The following is an 18,438-nucleotide window of genomic DNA, read 5'->3' on the forward strand; positions in this document are numbered from 1 at the left end:
AGGAGATGGAATCCATCATTCATGGGGAAAAACAACAATTTGAGCCTCTTCGGAAAACAAATATGACAGTGTGCACGATGTAACATTCAGACTCACAGTGAAACACAACCTTAAGTCAAGACACACAACCTAAGAAGAAACGTGCAATTAAACACAAAGCAACTCAAAAGTGAATTAACCTCGAAAGAGCAAGTCCTGAGCATGCACTACCACATTGTTGCTGCTTTAAAGAACACACAGACATCTTGCTGATAGGAAACATCTGAATAAAATGTTTCCCCACTGTTGCACTTGGCCTGCTGGTAGGACAACAGCCCTTCTAGACTAGTCATGCTTTATGTAAAATGCAGCCAAAATCAAAACATCAAAAACGTATGTAGCTTTAGCCAGGATGCATCTCGATCAGATTGTGATCTCATTTCGTCAACATGTATGCAGGAGAGCGTCTGGGTGCACAGGAAGTTCTCACATATCAGTGATCTCAAGGTAAAAAGAGGACAATAGTAAAAGGAGAGGTTAAATTCAGCAACTGGATGGAATTTAGACACCTAAGGGACGACTACAACCACAAAATGATATCTAATTAAAGACTAAACAGGAAGAGACAGAGCACAGACACTGAAGAGGTGACAGTTTTATGAGTCTGGACTCACCTGGAGTTCACACCATGCCACTTCCACAGTAGTCTCTGTATCCAGTCCCTTGTACACAGTCTTAAAGGACCCCCTTCCGATCTCTATGTCAAATTTCAGGAAGCGTCCATCTGGTGAAGTACCCACAGCTTTTGTCTCCACCTCCTCTATATCCTCTTGCACTCGTTTCTCGGCCTCCCTCTGCTCTGCCCGTGCTTTCGCCAGCTCCCTCTCTTCCTCCGTCTCCCTCTCTTTCTCCTCAGTTGGACTGCTAACACTACCCTCGTCCACACGTTCTATCACTTTTCCGTCTTTTGCCACCTGCTGTGGGGCCTCTGACCCTCTGGGACGCAATGTGACGTCAGTCTGTTTGCCTACTGTGTGGTCGGTAACATCCAATACTGTCGGGCTGGGCTCTTTTACTGCCCCATCTGTACTATGTTCAACACTGCTACTGGTGGGAACTGCAACCGTGATACTGCCCACAACTAAATCTTCCTCAGCATTTTCTATGTGCCCCTCCGCAACTGCCCCAACAAGCCCAAGACAAGGCTGAAGGGTTGAGCTTTGCGCATAGGGACCTCTTGGGACCTCCTCATCTTCAGCATCTTGTTCACCAGGTCCAGGACCAGGGGGCTGTGGAGGGAAGAGAGTGGGAGGCCCTTCACAGTCTGGAGGTGAGGTGAGTATCATGGCTGCTTTGCTGGGTAGGTCCAAAGCCGTGGCATTGGAGTCACAAATGACACTCCGGCGGAAGAAACGGTGCTCGGCTGTTTTAGAGTCTCTATCCATCGTGTGGCGCCGACGTTGGACCTCAGGGTGTCCGCTGAGCTTCTCCACCACATGCGAGTCTGAACTGGCAGCACCGTTCACATTTTTGTGGGGGGTCTGGGGTGATGGACAGGGAGAGGCAGAGGGAGGAGGGGGGGCCGGGGCAATGAATTTCACCGCTTTGCTGCTGCTATTGCTTTCAGACATTCCTTCCTTAGGCTCAGACCACAAAAAAAATTCTGTACTTATAAATAAGGACTTGGTTTATAGGAGTAATCAATCTATGTGTAAACTATGTGTATGCCGGCACAAATCTCGACTAGTAAGCTTCGTTTTTCAAATAAAAAGCTATCCAACCACTGATCAAACTCCAGGAAGAACAAAAAGGAAGGGTGAAAGTAAATCAATCAAATTAACTGAATGCAGAAATTTTCATTGTGGTCTGTAGTTGTTTTTTTTTAAGCAAGGATTTATTAACTCTACTTCCTCTTTGCAACTGTTTCAACAACACAACCAACAGTTCCTACAAAGCCCTTGTGTGCAGGGCTTAGGGAAGCCCCAAGAGAGAGTTAGGGGCTTTCGCTTAAAGATTGGGGAGGGATGGGACGAAAGGCAGTCCAAGGAGGGGGGGTGCAAGCACTGCAATGAGCTGACAACTGTCAAATTAACACCTGAATCCATCCTGATGCCAACATCCAGAGAGGGATGACCACGACATGGAAGGACTGGAGATCTAACAGACCAGTATGGCCTCCCAAAGGCTGATAAGACAAAATATGATAGGAATCCAATCTGTTACAGCTTGACTTGGAGGTCTGGTGAGGTTTGTGCAAGAACAGGCTGAAGCCCCCTGCTGCTCGCTGAAGATAGGACTCCCAGTAGAGGCTGCTGGCCTGTCCGGTAAGGCCAGACAGAAGGCTAGGTTGGCCTAGCCTGGCCTAGCCTGGCCCAGCTTGGTCTGCTTCCGCCCTTGTCACTGGAAATGAAAAAAGACAAGGAAGAGAGCTGTAAGATGAAACTGTATTTTCTTTATATATCTGTCAAAATCTGCTTTCACTTGACTGCTTAACTGACCCAACCAACTTCAGGGACCCCCAAATGACACTTGGTTCCCTGACAAAGTGGCTGGTAGAACATACAAGCTGCCAAACACCCTAACATTTTACCACCATGTGGCCAGTGACGAGTGGTATGAGTGACAGATGCAGGGTGGGAAATGAACACCAGCCAAATGCAGTTGACAAATCTGTCAGCTCCCCAGCCACAAGGCAGAGATCAAACCCTCATTTGGATGTTCTTTTCCTAAACAGTTTGGTTGGTAAAACACTAGAAAAGTAGGGTTTCATGCGCCAAAAGGTGAATATTCACATACATAAAAGCATTGTCTTCAGTAACTCATTCTTTCAGATTTAGCTGTTAGAGGATTCAGCCAGACTCCTGCACTCTTGGTTTGGGATTTACCAGTGCACTTGGGTTGAGCCCAGCACGATCTTTAACCTCCAACTCAAGCTTGTTTACAAGAAAGAAATCTGCATCCCACCCCAAATCTTTCCCTCCCCATTGCCCCTGTGTAGTTAATGCAGAGGAGTGATGCAGCAGAGTGCGCTCCTAATTGCTCCACGTTCCAAATTTAGCCCAAAGTCACCACAGCCTGGCTGACCTCAAGGTTAGGCTACTCTGTGGCAATTCAGCAGCTTAGTATGAGAGGGAAAAGGGCACTCAAAAGTAACAGAGACAGAGCCACGGCACAGAAATTAAAAACACATATCTAAGGACAGTGTACAGGTATATTACTACAGTTTTCCTCATATAACATCCTACAGATAACCTCTACTGTGTTATCATAGTGGCACTGGCACAGAGGAAGGGCAGCTGCTTTAAAGTGTGATGTTGATCATTCACAGTACATTCATGTTTAAAACTACCCATAACAGGTTTTCACAAGTCTTATTGACAAAGAAACATACAGATAATTGTCAGAATTTTGTTTCATCATCTGTAGAGTTTCTACAATTAAATCTGTCTCATATGAATGGGGAGTTAAACGGCACTAGGTGGCTTTGTGTTGTGTGAGTGTGTCAGCAAATGGCAAAAATTGCACTCTCACATTTATCAACCCAGACGGCGTATGGCCACTTCATAGCAAAACAAAGTCTCCAAGAAAACCAAAGGGATCTCATTTGAATGAGTTTCTCTGCAACACATAGGATATGCAACACGCTATTGTTCAAAAGACACTTTCAAATTTAAGTTAAATTTGTCCTGATGGTTTCCTAGTAGTGACCAAACACAACACCAGAGATTAATTTAGCCCTACAGGCTACTGTAGAGTGTCTCAATTAAGGGAAGTGGGTGAAGGATTAGCACTGAAGAGGTCACAGTAGGTATGTGTTTGGATATGTATTCATTAGTTCTATCACTGTGTGTAATGAACAGGTTTTAAATTTTACCTGAAATAATCCCTCACGATTATGGAGCCTAGGAACTATTTTTCCTTTAATGGCACCTGGATGCCCTAGAGGTTAAGAGAGGTCATTTACTCAACCAGATGTCTCAGGTTACAGTGCAGGAAGTAAGCTGTAGTGAAAAGCCCTACATGATCAATTAGGTAATACATTAGAGGGTACAATGACACCAAGAGACTAGACTTATGACTTAAGTATGAGACAGATATTCTCATTGATGTGTGTCGCTGGGTGTGTTTCATCTAAGCCACAAAACAAATCTCTCCAATCTAACAATGGCCAGCAGCGCCCGACCCCTCTGTGTCTGTGGCTTGCATATGGACACATCATACTGTTTATAATTAAAAGCTTATCGCTGGTGAAAAACATCTGCCTGTCTGTTGCTGTGATCATGACATGTAGCTTATTTAAGAAATGAGCCATGAAAATGTTTTTACAGTGATTTCACAACAGCTCGTGGGTGTTGTTAGGGCAGCCAGAAAACAGAACAGAAATAGTACATTTTATCTTAATAATTTCAGATTTATAATAAGAGCAATAATAGCCTTTACCTTGACAATTTCAAGGCAAAGTGTAAAGTAGAATAATAGTTACAGGTAAGAGTCTACACGTGATTACCACATGTGTTGCTTGGACCAACCAGAATTGTCCTTTTATAACTTATATTACTCTGATCAACTTACACTATATATCAGGCAAATGCTCAAATGTATTGCAACAAACATTTACTTCAATTATTCAAGCATGGCCAGATTAAGTGTCAAGATTATCATTAAAATATAATGCATTTGTTATCAGTAACATCAACAACAGCCCATGCCAAAATTAAATGATCAGCTCATTAAAACCTAATGGGGGGAAAAAAAAACATAGGAGCAATTAAAGCACTGGGAAACACGAGAGTCGTTGGCTATACTAAGTAAAGGGGCTTACTATTGATATAGGCTAACTTATGACAAAATGTGTCTTTAAATTGTGTGAAAATGTGAATCTTGCATGGGTAAAAAAAAAAAGAAACTGTGCAAGTTACTAACTGGGCTGGAAAGGGTGCTAAACGTCCTGAACCGTCAGCTATGTGGGCAAACTGTGAGTAGCAAGCCGTGCAGTGAGGGGTTCACTGCTGCCTGTTGAGGAACTCCAAAAAACGAGCCAATGCAGCTAACTTTGCCTACAGGCAAACACAAGACACAAGCAACAGCCAGTCACGATTTGGATAAAGCAATGTAATAAAACAAAAAATGTACCGTTACCTATTACATCGGTGTGGGCTGTGTTGGTACCGTAGAAAAATGAAGGTAGAAACTTGATTTAAAAGCCTTTAACTCCTCTGCAGTGGGGGTCCGCTCCGACACACAGCTCAGATGTGTCAGTGTAGTGCGTCACATTAAAGCCACAGTTGGTTGCCAAAAAACCCGAAAAAGAAGCTATTTACGAAAACATAACTTAGCTGCAACCGTATCCCTCTGACAACAAAAAAAAAGAAAAAGGTCCGAGGATGCGACGCGGTGAGCGGTACGTGCAGCGAGCCACAGCCGACAGACTGACACCTCCCACAGGGCAGAGAAGCCAAGTTTGCTCGCCGGTGTCGCGGCGGCTCTGGTACTTCTTTCTGTCTGTCTCTGTGTTGTCTGCGTCCGGGTTTGCAACCGCGACTGAAAAGGCAACAGTCTCAGTCAAAGATGCTATCTCCTCATCCGTGTCAACGTCCAGTCCGCTCCCGTGACCGCCGTTTCGCTCCTCTTGGCTTGTGGGGTGCAATAAATCCGCTGTGATCCACGGTTATTCCCCGTTTTCAAGCCATCAGACGGCGGCTCCGTCTGCTCTCCGCTCTTCTCTGGCGATGACTCGACAAGGCGACTGCAGGGCTTTCACACTGACGTGCCGCGTCAAAGCAGCCACTGTTAACCCGGATGATACAGGAAAAAGGGGTGTTCTTTCAAAATAAAACAAAACATTTTGATTCATCACCCAAAACACTCATGAGCTATCTGTGTGTGTTGTGGTGCGACAAATAATGAAGTCACCTAAGCATGTTCAGTCTAGCAAACAAGGCAACTGTTAAATATATATACATGTGATGATTTTTTTAGGCTACGTGAGTGTTCGTGAGTACATCCTGCAGCTGTCACGCTATTTACCCGTGTCACACCTCCTATTTGTCCTGTGTTGTTATTATTTCGTAGAGGACAGCAGAGACAGCAGTTGTCTGTTTGATCTGACAGAGATCCAGCTGTGTCCGATCCAGAAGAAGGAGAGAAAACAACTCTCACCTTTTTTCTGGTTTACTACAGCTGCTCTCAAACTTTCAGTGTCATACCTTAGAAATTATGTCATTTTTTAAAACTGGAGTTGAAGGGTGTTAAAAAAAGATGAAGATTTTATGTAGCATTAGGAATTGTTGTCTAGGCTGATCGAGAGAACTGGTCTCCTTGACTGAAATGAGCAAATAATGGAAACTACTTGTAGTATTTTTGTTTTAGTGAGACTAAAAATCCTTGCTGACCCAAGAAACTGCATCATTCATACTTTTAATATGTATATGTGGTTTCTCTCAACGTTTTAAGCCGTACCTATAAGCGTATTAATCTTTGTATATGTCGGTATGCTTTACTTACGTTGCATATTGTCAAGTGGACGCAAAACGAGTGAAATGTGTCTCCTTGGGGAAAAAAAAAAAATGTCATCACTTTATGTTGATAAGTCAAACCGGAAGTACTATTGTTTATTCTGGGGAACTTGACGTCCAGAGGCAAACTCGGGTATCCAGAGCTAGTCAGCAGCTGCAGTGAGAAACAGCACATGTCGTTCAGCATGCTTTTATTTTATGTCTCGGTCATGTTTGACGCACCCATAGTCAACCTTTCTGATTGATGCTTATTGACCTCGTGTGTGGGCATAGAGTCTCTCTCTCTCTCTCTCTCTCTCTCTCTCCCAGTCCGTGTGTGTTGCCTTTACTTGCTCACTCTCTAACGCCCTCCTCATCTCATATTGTATCATACAAGCTCTTGCAAAGCATCGTGAAAAATCACTAGAGTTCCGATAATATTTCTCAGTCATATATGTACTTGGGTCCTAAAATGTCGTTTGGAGCTACATGCCTTGTTATTGTGTTACTCTAGTTAATAACTGATGTGCTACAGTTTTTGGAAAGAAAGGAAATAAACAGAAATTTATAATGAGATCATAAGGGGCTGATTTGAGTTCATTTATTGTTATTTTTTGGTTCTAAAGGCTAAAGTCAGTTCCTATCAAAGACTGTACATCAGAACATAACCACAGGTAAGAATCTGACATTTGGTCTGTCTATCAGATCTACACACCCTGACATTGAGCTGCAGCGCCTCTGGCAAGAATAATCAAAACAGGATAATGGTTTTAACCTGCTCATCAGGCCACATCATCACATGCACACTATTGTTCATGTGTCTTCCTGTTTGTATTTGACAAGAGGGGTTCATACTATTTAACGCCCTTGAACTGAACACACACCAAAGAGGGATTTCCTAACGAGAGCATTCCTATGACATCTTCTCACTGACGTAACTTTGAATGAATAAAACTATTCCATAAAGAGACATATGAGACCTAACTGCCACCTATTCATCAAATGACCAGGCATTCAACCGTTTCACAGCACATTTTAAAAGTTAATTAACTTTTTCTCCAAAAGTGTATTGGTTTTTTTTCATTTTAATTGTTTTTTTCCCCAAATTAATTTTACATATAACTATGTTGGCACAAGAACCTGACATTTTGTAATTATGTACAAAATCTGCCTAGCAACACCTCTCACTAATAAGCTCACTAATTAATACCTTATATCTTGTTTGTTTAATCTGTACAAAAATGAAGTGTTTACTTGTGTGGACCCCAGGAAGAGTAGTTGCTATCTTGTTAGTGGCTAATGGGGATCCAAATAAATAAATATGCAGATTTAGTTGCCTTTAGACAGAGTCAGGCTAGCTGTTTCCCCCTTTCTCCAGTCTTTATGCTAAGCTAAGCTAACCAGCTTCTTGCTGTAGCCTTATACTGAACATACAGACTTAAGAGTGGTGTCAATCTTCTCAAATAACTCTTGGCAAGAAAGTGAATTAGCCTATTTCCCAAAATATTGAACTATTGGTTTAACCTTATGACCATCACAACTTCCTAGAAGATATATTTCTTTTCCTGTGGAAATGTCCATGTGCCCAACAGAGTGGTTTTGTCTTCCAAGAGTTTTAAGTTTTCTAAAGAAACAGGTTGGCATGCGATTTTTTAATTGAAGCTGATCGAAGTCATGTCAACACTAATACCTGCCAACCTTTAGCAGTTATGCTTATTATCTACTGTATTATCCGCTCATTCTGACTCAAACAGGATACAATCCTCCTCTTAAAACAGCACCCTTGCTCATTTTTTAACATCAAAAAGACGGCACTATTTTCAGTGAAAATGGTGAGGATGTTGAGTTCAGAGATTCTTATTTAAAAAAGTTGAGTTTGCATAGAGCATTCTTATAACATTTTCTCACTGATGTTACTTTGAATAAATAAAACTATTTCCACATAGAGCAAGCATATGAGACCTAACTGCCACCTACTCATCAAATTACCCAGGCTTCATTTTTAGTTAATTGGTTTTTCACTTGGCAAAATTAAAGTGGGTCCCCAAATTCATTTGAAATATAACGATGTTGGCACAGAACCTGAGATTTCCTTCTCAAAATGTAGTCCTGTAATTATCCTTTTTGTTTAGAATAATGACTAATTCTTCCAGAAATGGTGAGGACTTTTACATTAGCAACTGTCCCACTTAAGCTCACACAATAGCCTTTTTGGTTTAACAAAATGTGTCTATCTTTACTTATTAAGAAACATACTTCACACTTCCTCCAGATACTCATGCAAATGTTCTGTCATAAAAGTAACCATTGTGAAAATGCCATAAAAATCTCCACTGGCCTGTGAGCTGTTCACCTCACTGACTGATGTATACAGTCGTTGCCATATCTTATCAAATATAGCTGTTATCTAAGCTTCCACTGCTAATAGCACGATAATCTGCTCAGTATTGCTGTTACACAATCGGCAAACACTCCTGAAATGATAATGAGCTGCTATGGATGTTTTCATACCTGTGACTCTCAGATACTCCAGCGTTTGTTACCCAGTAGGCGGGGACACTAACAGGGTCATGGGCATGTTGTTTTGGATCTTCACATGACCACCAGGAGGTTAATATCAGCCTGTGTGTTTCAGTACAGAGCAAATCATTCAGTTTGGGTCCTGATTCCCGACCTGAAATGGAGTATGGCGTGTGTGTGTGTATGAGTGTGTTTGTGTGTGTGTGCTGCACATGTTTATCCTGAACTTTGCTTAAGGCGGTGAAACCATATGCAAGGTTCCCTCAACAACATGACAGTAAGTCAGGACTGAACACACGTTTGGAAACACGAAGACATCACTGAATGCATAAAGTGTTCATATAGTATATTTACAACTGATGTATGCCATTTTATTTAAATTAGGCTTGATTTAGGTTATAGGTTTTACATTTCACGCGTCACAGACGTCTCACTCAACATAAAACTCCTGGCAGGACAGGTGGTATGTGCCCAAAAACTACAACCATATAAAGCAATTAAAAGTAAATTTGATTCATGACTCTATCCTTGTTGGCCTTTCACTTTGGTAAATGTGTATTTGAATACTTCCTATTCCTAATACACATTGTTTTACAGTGACATTTATTGGTCAACAATGGGACAATTTATTGCTTACACCAAATCCCTGGAGTTTGGCCTCAACATTTCTTCAGCACACACACACACACACACACACACTTCGACACACCTTTGCCTCTTCCTTCAGGTGTCTTAGTAAGCTGTAAAACTGCCCCTGACTGAAAATGACTCTGTCAGACAGAATGATTAATTCTTCTCTCTCTCTCTCTCTCTCTGCCCTGACCTGTACCTGTACCTGACCTGAAGGCAGAATGACAGCCTACATACTAGAGCAACACATTTTGGGCCCCAAAGTTCAGGGAAACTAGACTGAAAGTGGAACACACAGCAGTTACACCCGAGGGCGACTACTCTCAAAGTAGCTGCAACGCATGAGGCCTCGGTGACGTGAGAAGAGACCTGAGCCGCACCATGATCCACATTTCTCTTATCTCATGTAGGAGACTCCCGACCTCACTCCGCTTTACTGTCCACCTAATTTCCCTACACTCACACTGAAGAATAAAAGAGAGGATTTTTAAAGCAATAGTTTGATTCACTTTCTTGCTGAGAGTTATATGAGAAGATTGTAATCAATCTCATATTGATTTGGTGAATATAATGCTATAGCCAGCAAAGACTGGAAACAGGGGGACATTGAGCCTATTTCCCAAAATGTTGAACTATTCCTTTAACCTTATGACTATCACACCTTCGTAAATGATAGGATCAGTGTGAATCACACTTTGTTGGTAAAAATGCTCATCTTTGGCTGACTCACAGATGAACTACCCTTGGTTTATACTGTATTTACGCAATCTAGAACAAACTGAAGCTTATTCCAGCATTGCAGTCATTGTACTGCAAGTAACCCAAATGTTATGTATAGCTTTTGAGTCTATTGAAAGTGAGCTTTCACTCACTGAGCTCTTCCCCTTTTGTCATGTTCTCTCAGTGACCCAGTCACCTAGTTTTATTTCTCTTTCTGTCAAACACACTGTAATCTAAACGTCAATCGGTTTTGCTGTGTCCGACTTGTTTTTCTGTCTTCCACAGAAGTCTGTGATGAGTTTTATGATTTCTCAAGAAACAGGTTCACATGCATTTTTTTTTAAGATAGAAGAATTTACATTACACATTTGTAAGCCATTGTCCATTGAATAGATGATTGAAGTCATGCCAACACTAATGCCTGCCAACCTTTAGCAGTTATGTTAACATTAACAACTGGATTATCAGCTTATTCTGATTAAAACCGGATATCAGCTTGACAGGACTATTTATAATGTAAGCGGTGAGGAAATTCAGCAAATTAACTTTAAATTCAGAAATTCATTAAAGAAAATGTAGTTTGCATAATTGCTCACTGCTTTTCCACCCTTTGGCTATATTGCCTGTCTTACAAAAATATGTTATAACATATTATCTTCATGCCTCACTGATAAAAGTAAGACATTTCCTTTCAGATTTGTTTCCAGTTGACCTTTTCGGTGAAGAAACATTACCCGGCTCTGTTCAAAATATTGTTTATTCATTTGCATTTACAGAGGGAGGTTGTTTAAAGTGCTGTAGCACCGTTTGTTCTTCCTCTCCTTACTCACATTATGATACTAACAGTGGTTACATGTTGAGGGAATGCATGAACAGTTCTGGTTCTGGTCCTGCAAAAGAGGAGGCTCAAGAGTGAAGTATAACCAAGAACACGTAGAGGGGAAATATGCAAAGAAAGGCTGCTGACATGGCAGTGTGTGTGAGCATGTGTGAGTGTGTGTATGTGTGTGTGCTGTTCTGCCTCCATATCAAGCACGCAATCATGCAAACTCTTCTCCAGCACTTCAGCTGTCATCAATCAGTTCTGGATGGGTGAACTTTCATGTTGCACAAAAAAAACCATGTGTATTGATGAATTTGATGTGTCCCCATTTTTGCAAAAGGTCATGCTATTATCTCCTTTTCTCTGTCTGTATGTGTGAAAACAATACAATAATCATTGCATCATTGCAACACTCAATGGTTTCTTGTCTTTCCCTGCATTTCTGTTCGTGTGCGTGTGTGTGTGTGTGTTTGTGTGTGTGTGTGTGTGTGTGTGTGTGTGTGGTAATGCAGGTGAGACAGTTTGTCTCTTCTGTTAAAGGACAAAGTGTGACCCAGCTTACTGATGTCAGTGAGAATTCGTCCCTCCTAACAAGTTACAACAGGTTGGAGAACTCGTCGAAACTCAGCTCAGGTAGGCAAATCAGGCCTCTCTCTCTCTCTCTGTCTCTCTGTGTTTCCTTCTCTAAAACAAATACAGAAGCACTTCTCTGTGTGTGCTGACGTCTTTCACCATCTTTCTCTCTTCTTGTCCCCCGTCTGTCTCTTCTTTTCATCAACCTTATTTCAACCACCGGACTTTAATCAAGCAGTATTAGGCCTCATGAGCACATTAAAAGTACACTCTGACAGTGTGATATAACAAAACAGGGCGTTTTCTTTTAGATAATACAGATATGTATTATAGTATAGTATAGTATAATGATTTGCAAACACTCGTTATCTACCTGAAAACCAAAACCCAGAATGTCATGCATATCTTCCCACACGCACATTCTTCCCTGCTTCCTGTCCTCCTCATCTCAGCCTGTCGTGTGTGACACATATGTATTTTCATCCTCCTCTGCCTTGCACAAGTCCTACAAAGTGCATTCACGGCCATCTGACATAATATATCCAATATACACATATGATGGCTGTGGGTGCCATGGGAGAGAATCAGCTAATGTTTTCATTATTTAAAAAAACAACAACAACAAATGGTCATTTAACAATTCAAATTACCTGGAGAATCATTCATCGCCACCTGCCGCTACAGATATTGAATACAAAGTTTCCTGCACTTGTTTAGTCATTCATTCTCCCTCTGCTTTGCACACATGTACGGACACAAAGAGCTTCTTAGTACAACTAAATTCAACAGGTGATTGAGTGCCTTGATCAAGGGCACCTCAGCAGAACTGACTGAGAGAGGGAACAGTAACATGCTTTTCTTTTAAGAAATACAGTAGCTTCTTCTTTCTTCTTCTGCACTGCATGTGACGATTTCACTGAAGTCTTGAATTATGACTGGCGTGCCAGTAACTCAGTGTGTGCGCTGTATGTACGCGGGTGTCTCGGTGTGTCAGAGGATGTGCTTTAAAAGATCTCATGTTGCAACTGTGAATCTGCTACTTCCCTTCTCTGTGACACTGCACGCAGCTCTCTCTCTCTCTCTCTCTCTCTTTCAGTGTGAGTGTGTGCACCTTGAGAGAAATGTGAACAAAGTCTTGTAGATGCATAATGTTATATATGGTATATTTTTTTATGTGAAATGTCAAGAAATAATGAACTCAAGTAGAATGAAACTGCTGCAGGTCATGAGCCCAATTCACTTGAAAATTAGCCATTTGTCCAACAGTTGTATATTTAAAGTGGTAGTGCTTATTATGCCATCGTGCAGGCACTTCTTCCTAATAAGGGACTGCTCACCTTGGCTACACACATCTTCATCATCTTTCTGTCAGCTTGGATCAAAGGGAACAAACTTTTTTGCATTGCTTATGTTGATAAATGTGCAATACCACTAAATACATGAACATCCTGTTGCTAGTGAACATTTGAGTTGTGTTTTAATCTTGAGTCTTTGCTGCAATATATGCAAAAACATGATGATATATGGGTAATATTATACAGGGATATGCCTTCTTCAGTGACAAAGGTTCATTCAAAGTATGTATGATATGATAAAAGGAACTTATCAAATAAAGACATGTTCTGAACTGTTGTGGCATTGTACAGTGTGGAGATCAGCACCAAGTCACTGAGCAGTACACCCTTCTACCAGATAGTGTCACTATAGAGTCTAGTCTGTCATTCTCAGTTAATGTCTAGTTCGACAGATTTCTTCTGATCTGACTGTAAACTTTCATTCTCCACCTTCTCCTTTACTCCTTCGTTCTGTGGTTCCATACATCTCCCCACAGACCTGTTAGAAAGCCATTATTCTGCTCAAGCCAAACAAAATATATCTACATGTGTTCTGACTCCCCCTGGTACCAGTCCAAATTGGAGGCAATTAACGTAAATGAGGTCCCTCTCCCTGCAGGTTAAACATGACATGGCGGTTTGGTTCTGAGCTGAAATTGTATAAGAAGGGAATGCCTGAGAGGAGAGGAGAGGAGGGGAGGAGAGCAGAGGGGAGGAAGACAAATGTGATTAAACATGGAGAGTGATTAAAAAAGGAAAGAAGATAATTACATACTTTGATCTGGTCCCATTAGAAATGGCTTTGTTTGGCCACGTTTCTAACTTGTTTTAATAGCAGTTTAATGTGACGGCTTGCCTGCGGGACAAAAGATAACCACAAATGATAGTCCTCTGTTTGTTTTTACCTCTTGGAAATCCCTCATGGGTGGTATTAGGTGTATTAGGTCAGCTGAAATTATCAAATCATGTTAAAGTATTCACAAATACTTGTGTGCGTGTGTGTGCCTGCCTGCACCAGTGTGTGTGTGTGTGTGTGCATGTGCGGTAGACTACATTTTGCACTAATACAAAGCCACAATGTCCAAATGAAATGTAACAATTAGGGTAACAAAATAGGCTAAACTTTTCAGTCAGCAGTTGTTTCTTCCAATTACTTTTCATGCTAAAATAGCGACTTACAGTGCAGCTAAATCTTGATAGAATAAAGGTGCAGAGTGCAAGATAAAATGTGCACATGGGTCAACAAGTGGCTTAACCAGACATGTCTCCGTTGCCAGACTTGGTGTGCTGAGGGGCATTCAACAGGTGGAAAATATTACCACACAATTTAATGAGTATTTGAGAATGATAGCAAAAAGTGAGTATGCACCATTTTCTGATTATCTGCATTTCTGCTTTAAAATCTCATTTCCTGTTTCCCAGGGAAAAAAGTAATGTAGGAAGGAAGTAATGATTTTTAAAACCACAAGAAAACATTCAACCCTAGTGTGAGTGTGCGGGTGTGTATGTGCTCTTAATGTTTGGGAAAAAAATAGGTCAATTTCATCTGACGCTGAAATCGGAGTAATTTAGAGTATAACAAAAGCAGTTTCAATAGATGTGCCATATGTAAAAAAAGAAGCCTTTTATTTCTACATGGCTGAGTATCATAATGTGCATGTCTGTGTGCACGTGGGATTCATTTTGCTTGCAGTCTCTCTCTCCCACTGCCGGGTTGCTTTGTCAACCTTTTTTTTTTATCAAAGCCCTCCTGCAGTGACAGAATCATTCAAATTTTGTTCACAGCACCTTCAGAAACATCCAATCTCCATAAATTGGAGCGACTACAGTCCTCATCTTATAAAGGAGTTTAATGGATGCAGCGGGGTTCCAGGGCAGACACACACAAATATGTAAGAATCAATCGTTGACCCATTTTGCCTCATAATAGTCCAGTTTCCTCAAGCTGTGTGTCAGCTGTGTGTGAAGGTTGTTCAACCTTGAGTGCGAGAATTATAATGATGTCGTCTGAATTTTACACCAACAAAGTATGTCAGCTGTCAGTTCTTAGTTTGTACATCAGCTTGTATTTAAAGAAATATATTTTGGGAAATACACTTATTCACTTTCTTGCCGCGAGTTAGATGAGAGGATCTATACCACTTTTGTATCTGTCCGTTAATTATGAAGCTACTGCCAGGAGATGGTTAGTTGAGCGTAGCATAAAGATGCCTGTAAACCCCCTGTAAAACCACAACTTGTTGTTTTTACACTTTGGATTAAACTAACAAGATATAATGTGTTAACTCTGAGCTTTAGAGGTGCTGCTAGGCAGATTTCTTTGCCTGCCAAGCTAGCTGTTTCCCCTTGTTTCCACTCCTTATGCTAAACAAAGCAAACCGCTGTCATATTTAAGGGACAGATATGAAAGTGGGAAAGTGAATAAGCATATTTTAGCTCTTCAAGAAGATATCAGTTGTTACCTTTTACAGTATTATCTCTACATGTGTGTTTGTGTGAATTAACACCATATAGAATATGTTGTATGTTTGGGTCCTAGAAATACACTGGGGGACACTGGGATCACTGACTGAGCAGGTGAACTACATGAAAGCACATGTGCACCTGCTCATCTGTCAGTGGTACAAACTAGCACTTTGATCTGTGCTGTTCGCTACACCCCCATCCCAAGGTACCCTGCTCCTTCACTTGTGTACATTTACAGGTGAATGTGGGCATGTTTACATATCTGCTGGTGCTGGCTCTGTTAACTTTGAAGTGGGTTACATGTCGAGTCAGTGTGTGTGTTTGCAAGTGTGTGTGTGTTTACACTATGATGACAATTATTGAAGCATAAAGGCCCTTTTATCATCACCAGAATGAAAGACTGGCACTGTCTGGTTAGTGTGTTTGCATGTGCATGTGTGTATAACAGACAGAGGTAGAAAGCGAGAGGTCAGCGCAGCCTGGTACTCAACTGTGTGTGTGTGTGTGTGTGTGTGTGTGTGTGTGTGTGTGCGTGTGTGTGAGAGAGAGAGAGTGAGTACAATTGAACGAGACAAAGACTGATGGCTCAACAAAGAGACAGAATGACAAAGACAGAGGATTGTTTATGTCCCAGTCAGTATCACAACACAAAGTGTCATGTGTCACCACTGCTGATTTTAAGTCCTGTGGAAAAGGTCCAAGAGCAAGTCTCAAGTGACAGCTCGCTAAGACCCGCCCTCATAGTTACTGTTGCTATGCCTGTCAAGCTTTGCGTTTTCACGCGGCACACATGCAGTTTACATGATAAAGGTGTCAGTTTTGTCACTCACAGTACTTTCTCAAACAATCGGTCCTAATATCAGACAGACATAGACCTTTGATTTTGCTGGCTGAAATGAGAAGCACATTTTATTAGCTGTAGCTAGCTGCCAAATCAACATTAGCTACATGAGTTGGATGGAAATGCTGTCTCCAGCTAACTATTTAATGCTTCAAGCTGACTTATTTTAACATGGGAACCCTGTAAGAATATATTTGATGGCTACATGATGTCATGCTAAAAGACAGCAGCTGAAGCTACATGTCCCACATTAGCATCCTCATCGATCCGTGTAGAAGACATGCAAATAAAGAAACAGCATTGTTCTTGTATTTCAGAGTAGAGCACTAGTATTATAAGCATTAGAAGGGAAAATGTAAGATTAGACTGTTATTTTGCATGCACACCTCTTAGGCATGTGGACAAATCCAAAGCGAGTTACAGTTGCTATGCTATGATTGGCTAATTGTATGTTTGGGGGAGGGGTTTCGTGAACGGTCAATTTAAGTCCACATCATCAAAACCTTGTCTGTCTCGGCGAAACCAATAACTCGTCACTTGATTGCTAGATAATGTTAAAAAACACTGCAGCTCAAACTGCTTAATTAAAAGGCTCCGTATGTTTACAGGAAAAGACTTTGCAGCTTATATACATTTAAAAAGCAAGTTAATAGTGTTTTCTAAAAGGCCATTGCTTTCCCACCAGAGTTCATATAAGACAGCTTGTAACTTCACCTCATTAACACCCCATAACCAGTGTCATGTCCGGAGTTGTCGTGTAAGTAAATTTAAGACAGCACATGGTGATTCAAGAAACAAGGCTTTGATTGAGAAGGGGGTCATGCATTTGCACTTGGAAGTATGCACTTATTACATAAACTCCATTATTTCACTTTCCAGAGTTTGAATTAGAGCCCTAGTTTGCGGGGGTGTGGGGCTTTACTATTAGTCTTTTATTCATTTCAGGAACCTAAATATAAAGTAAAAAATATACATTTATACAGAAAAGAAATTACAATATTTCCCCCTCAGTTTCTCAAATGAGGCTCTCTGGGGAGCAGAGGCCCCTGTAGCTCCCCCATATTTCAAATCCTGCACTTCCCTTTTACCAAGCAGCTTTATGTGATATGCAATGTGTTACCTTCACACATGCATTCAAATGGCCACAGGCTAATCCCAACTGAAATCTGTTTGCATGGAAAGCGTGCTATTAATAACTTGTATTCACAGATGAAAGTTATCCCCATTCAGGAGAAAGGATGTTGTAAACAAGAGGCCCGTGCAGCAGGTTTTAGTGTTTCGCAACACCTTCTCACTACTTTGTTTACAGTCAAACCGAACTGCTACAACAAGAGCACAATCGGCACACAGCCCCTGAAGGCTTTATATAGAGAAAAAATGTTTTCGAGGATTAGGCAAAATTACAGGTATGGGCTTTACAGCGTATGTTTTAGCTTCCACATATACACATAGAAACATGCACAAACCTGTCAAGAACTCCTTTTCAAACCACAGCCTTCACCCTAAAGTACCTGTTCATCTTTGCTGTATTTGCTGAAGTGTACAAACCAGAGAAACCCTTTTATAAAGCAGGATTACACATTTAGCCGGCTGCCTGTCACAAACATCACACTGTAAGTCTCTGTAAACCGGGAGAGAGAGTAACGATGTTTACTATATAGCTCAAACTACCTTATCTACACAGTGGTTATTCTGTCTAGGAAGAACTGGGAAAACTGTAATTGACATCTTCTAAAGACTCTCTGTTTCTAGGAACCAAAAGAAAGAGGAGGTTTGGCTGAATAACTGGTCTCTCATGTCAGTTCCTAGGAACGATGAAAGAAAAAAAACATCTGTGGGCAGAACAGTTTGTTTTTAACCTCTCATTTAGGGATTAAGTTGGAATCTGTTTCTTAAATAGTCCAACGATACCCGCACGAGTCAAATAGTCCATTATGTGCCGCTGAATAGTTACTGCACAGCCCCGAAATCCCTGAAAGACGGCAGACACGCAGTTCTGGAAAACCACAAAAACTAAATAACTTCTCGGACAGTGTCTGCTGACTTTGGGAGAGTTCC

General features: G+C 41.2%; 1 protein-coding gene across 1 annotated transcript in view; it reads right to left on the bottom strand.

Moving 5' to 3' along the window:
- Positions 1 to 1,610, bottom strand: part of wnk1b (WNK lysine deficient protein kinase 1b) — a 79,685-nt gene extending 78,075 nt beyond the window's left edge. The window contains exon 1 of the mRNA XM_070929360.1: positions 654 to 1,610. Coding sequence (XP_070785461.1) covers positions 654 to 1,610 — 957 coding nt within the window. The remainder of the gene's footprint in view (positions 1 to 653) is intronic.
- Positions 1,611 to 18,438: the final 16,828 nt, after the last annotated feature.

The sequence above is a fragment of the Enoplosus armatus genome, chromosome 22, assembly GCF_043641665.1.
Source record: "Enoplosus armatus isolate fEnoArm2 chromosome 22, fEnoArm2.hap1, whole genome shotgun sequence".
NCBI lineage: Eukaryota > Metazoa > Chordata > Actinopteri > Centrarchiformes > Enoplosidae > Enoplosus > Enoplosus armatus.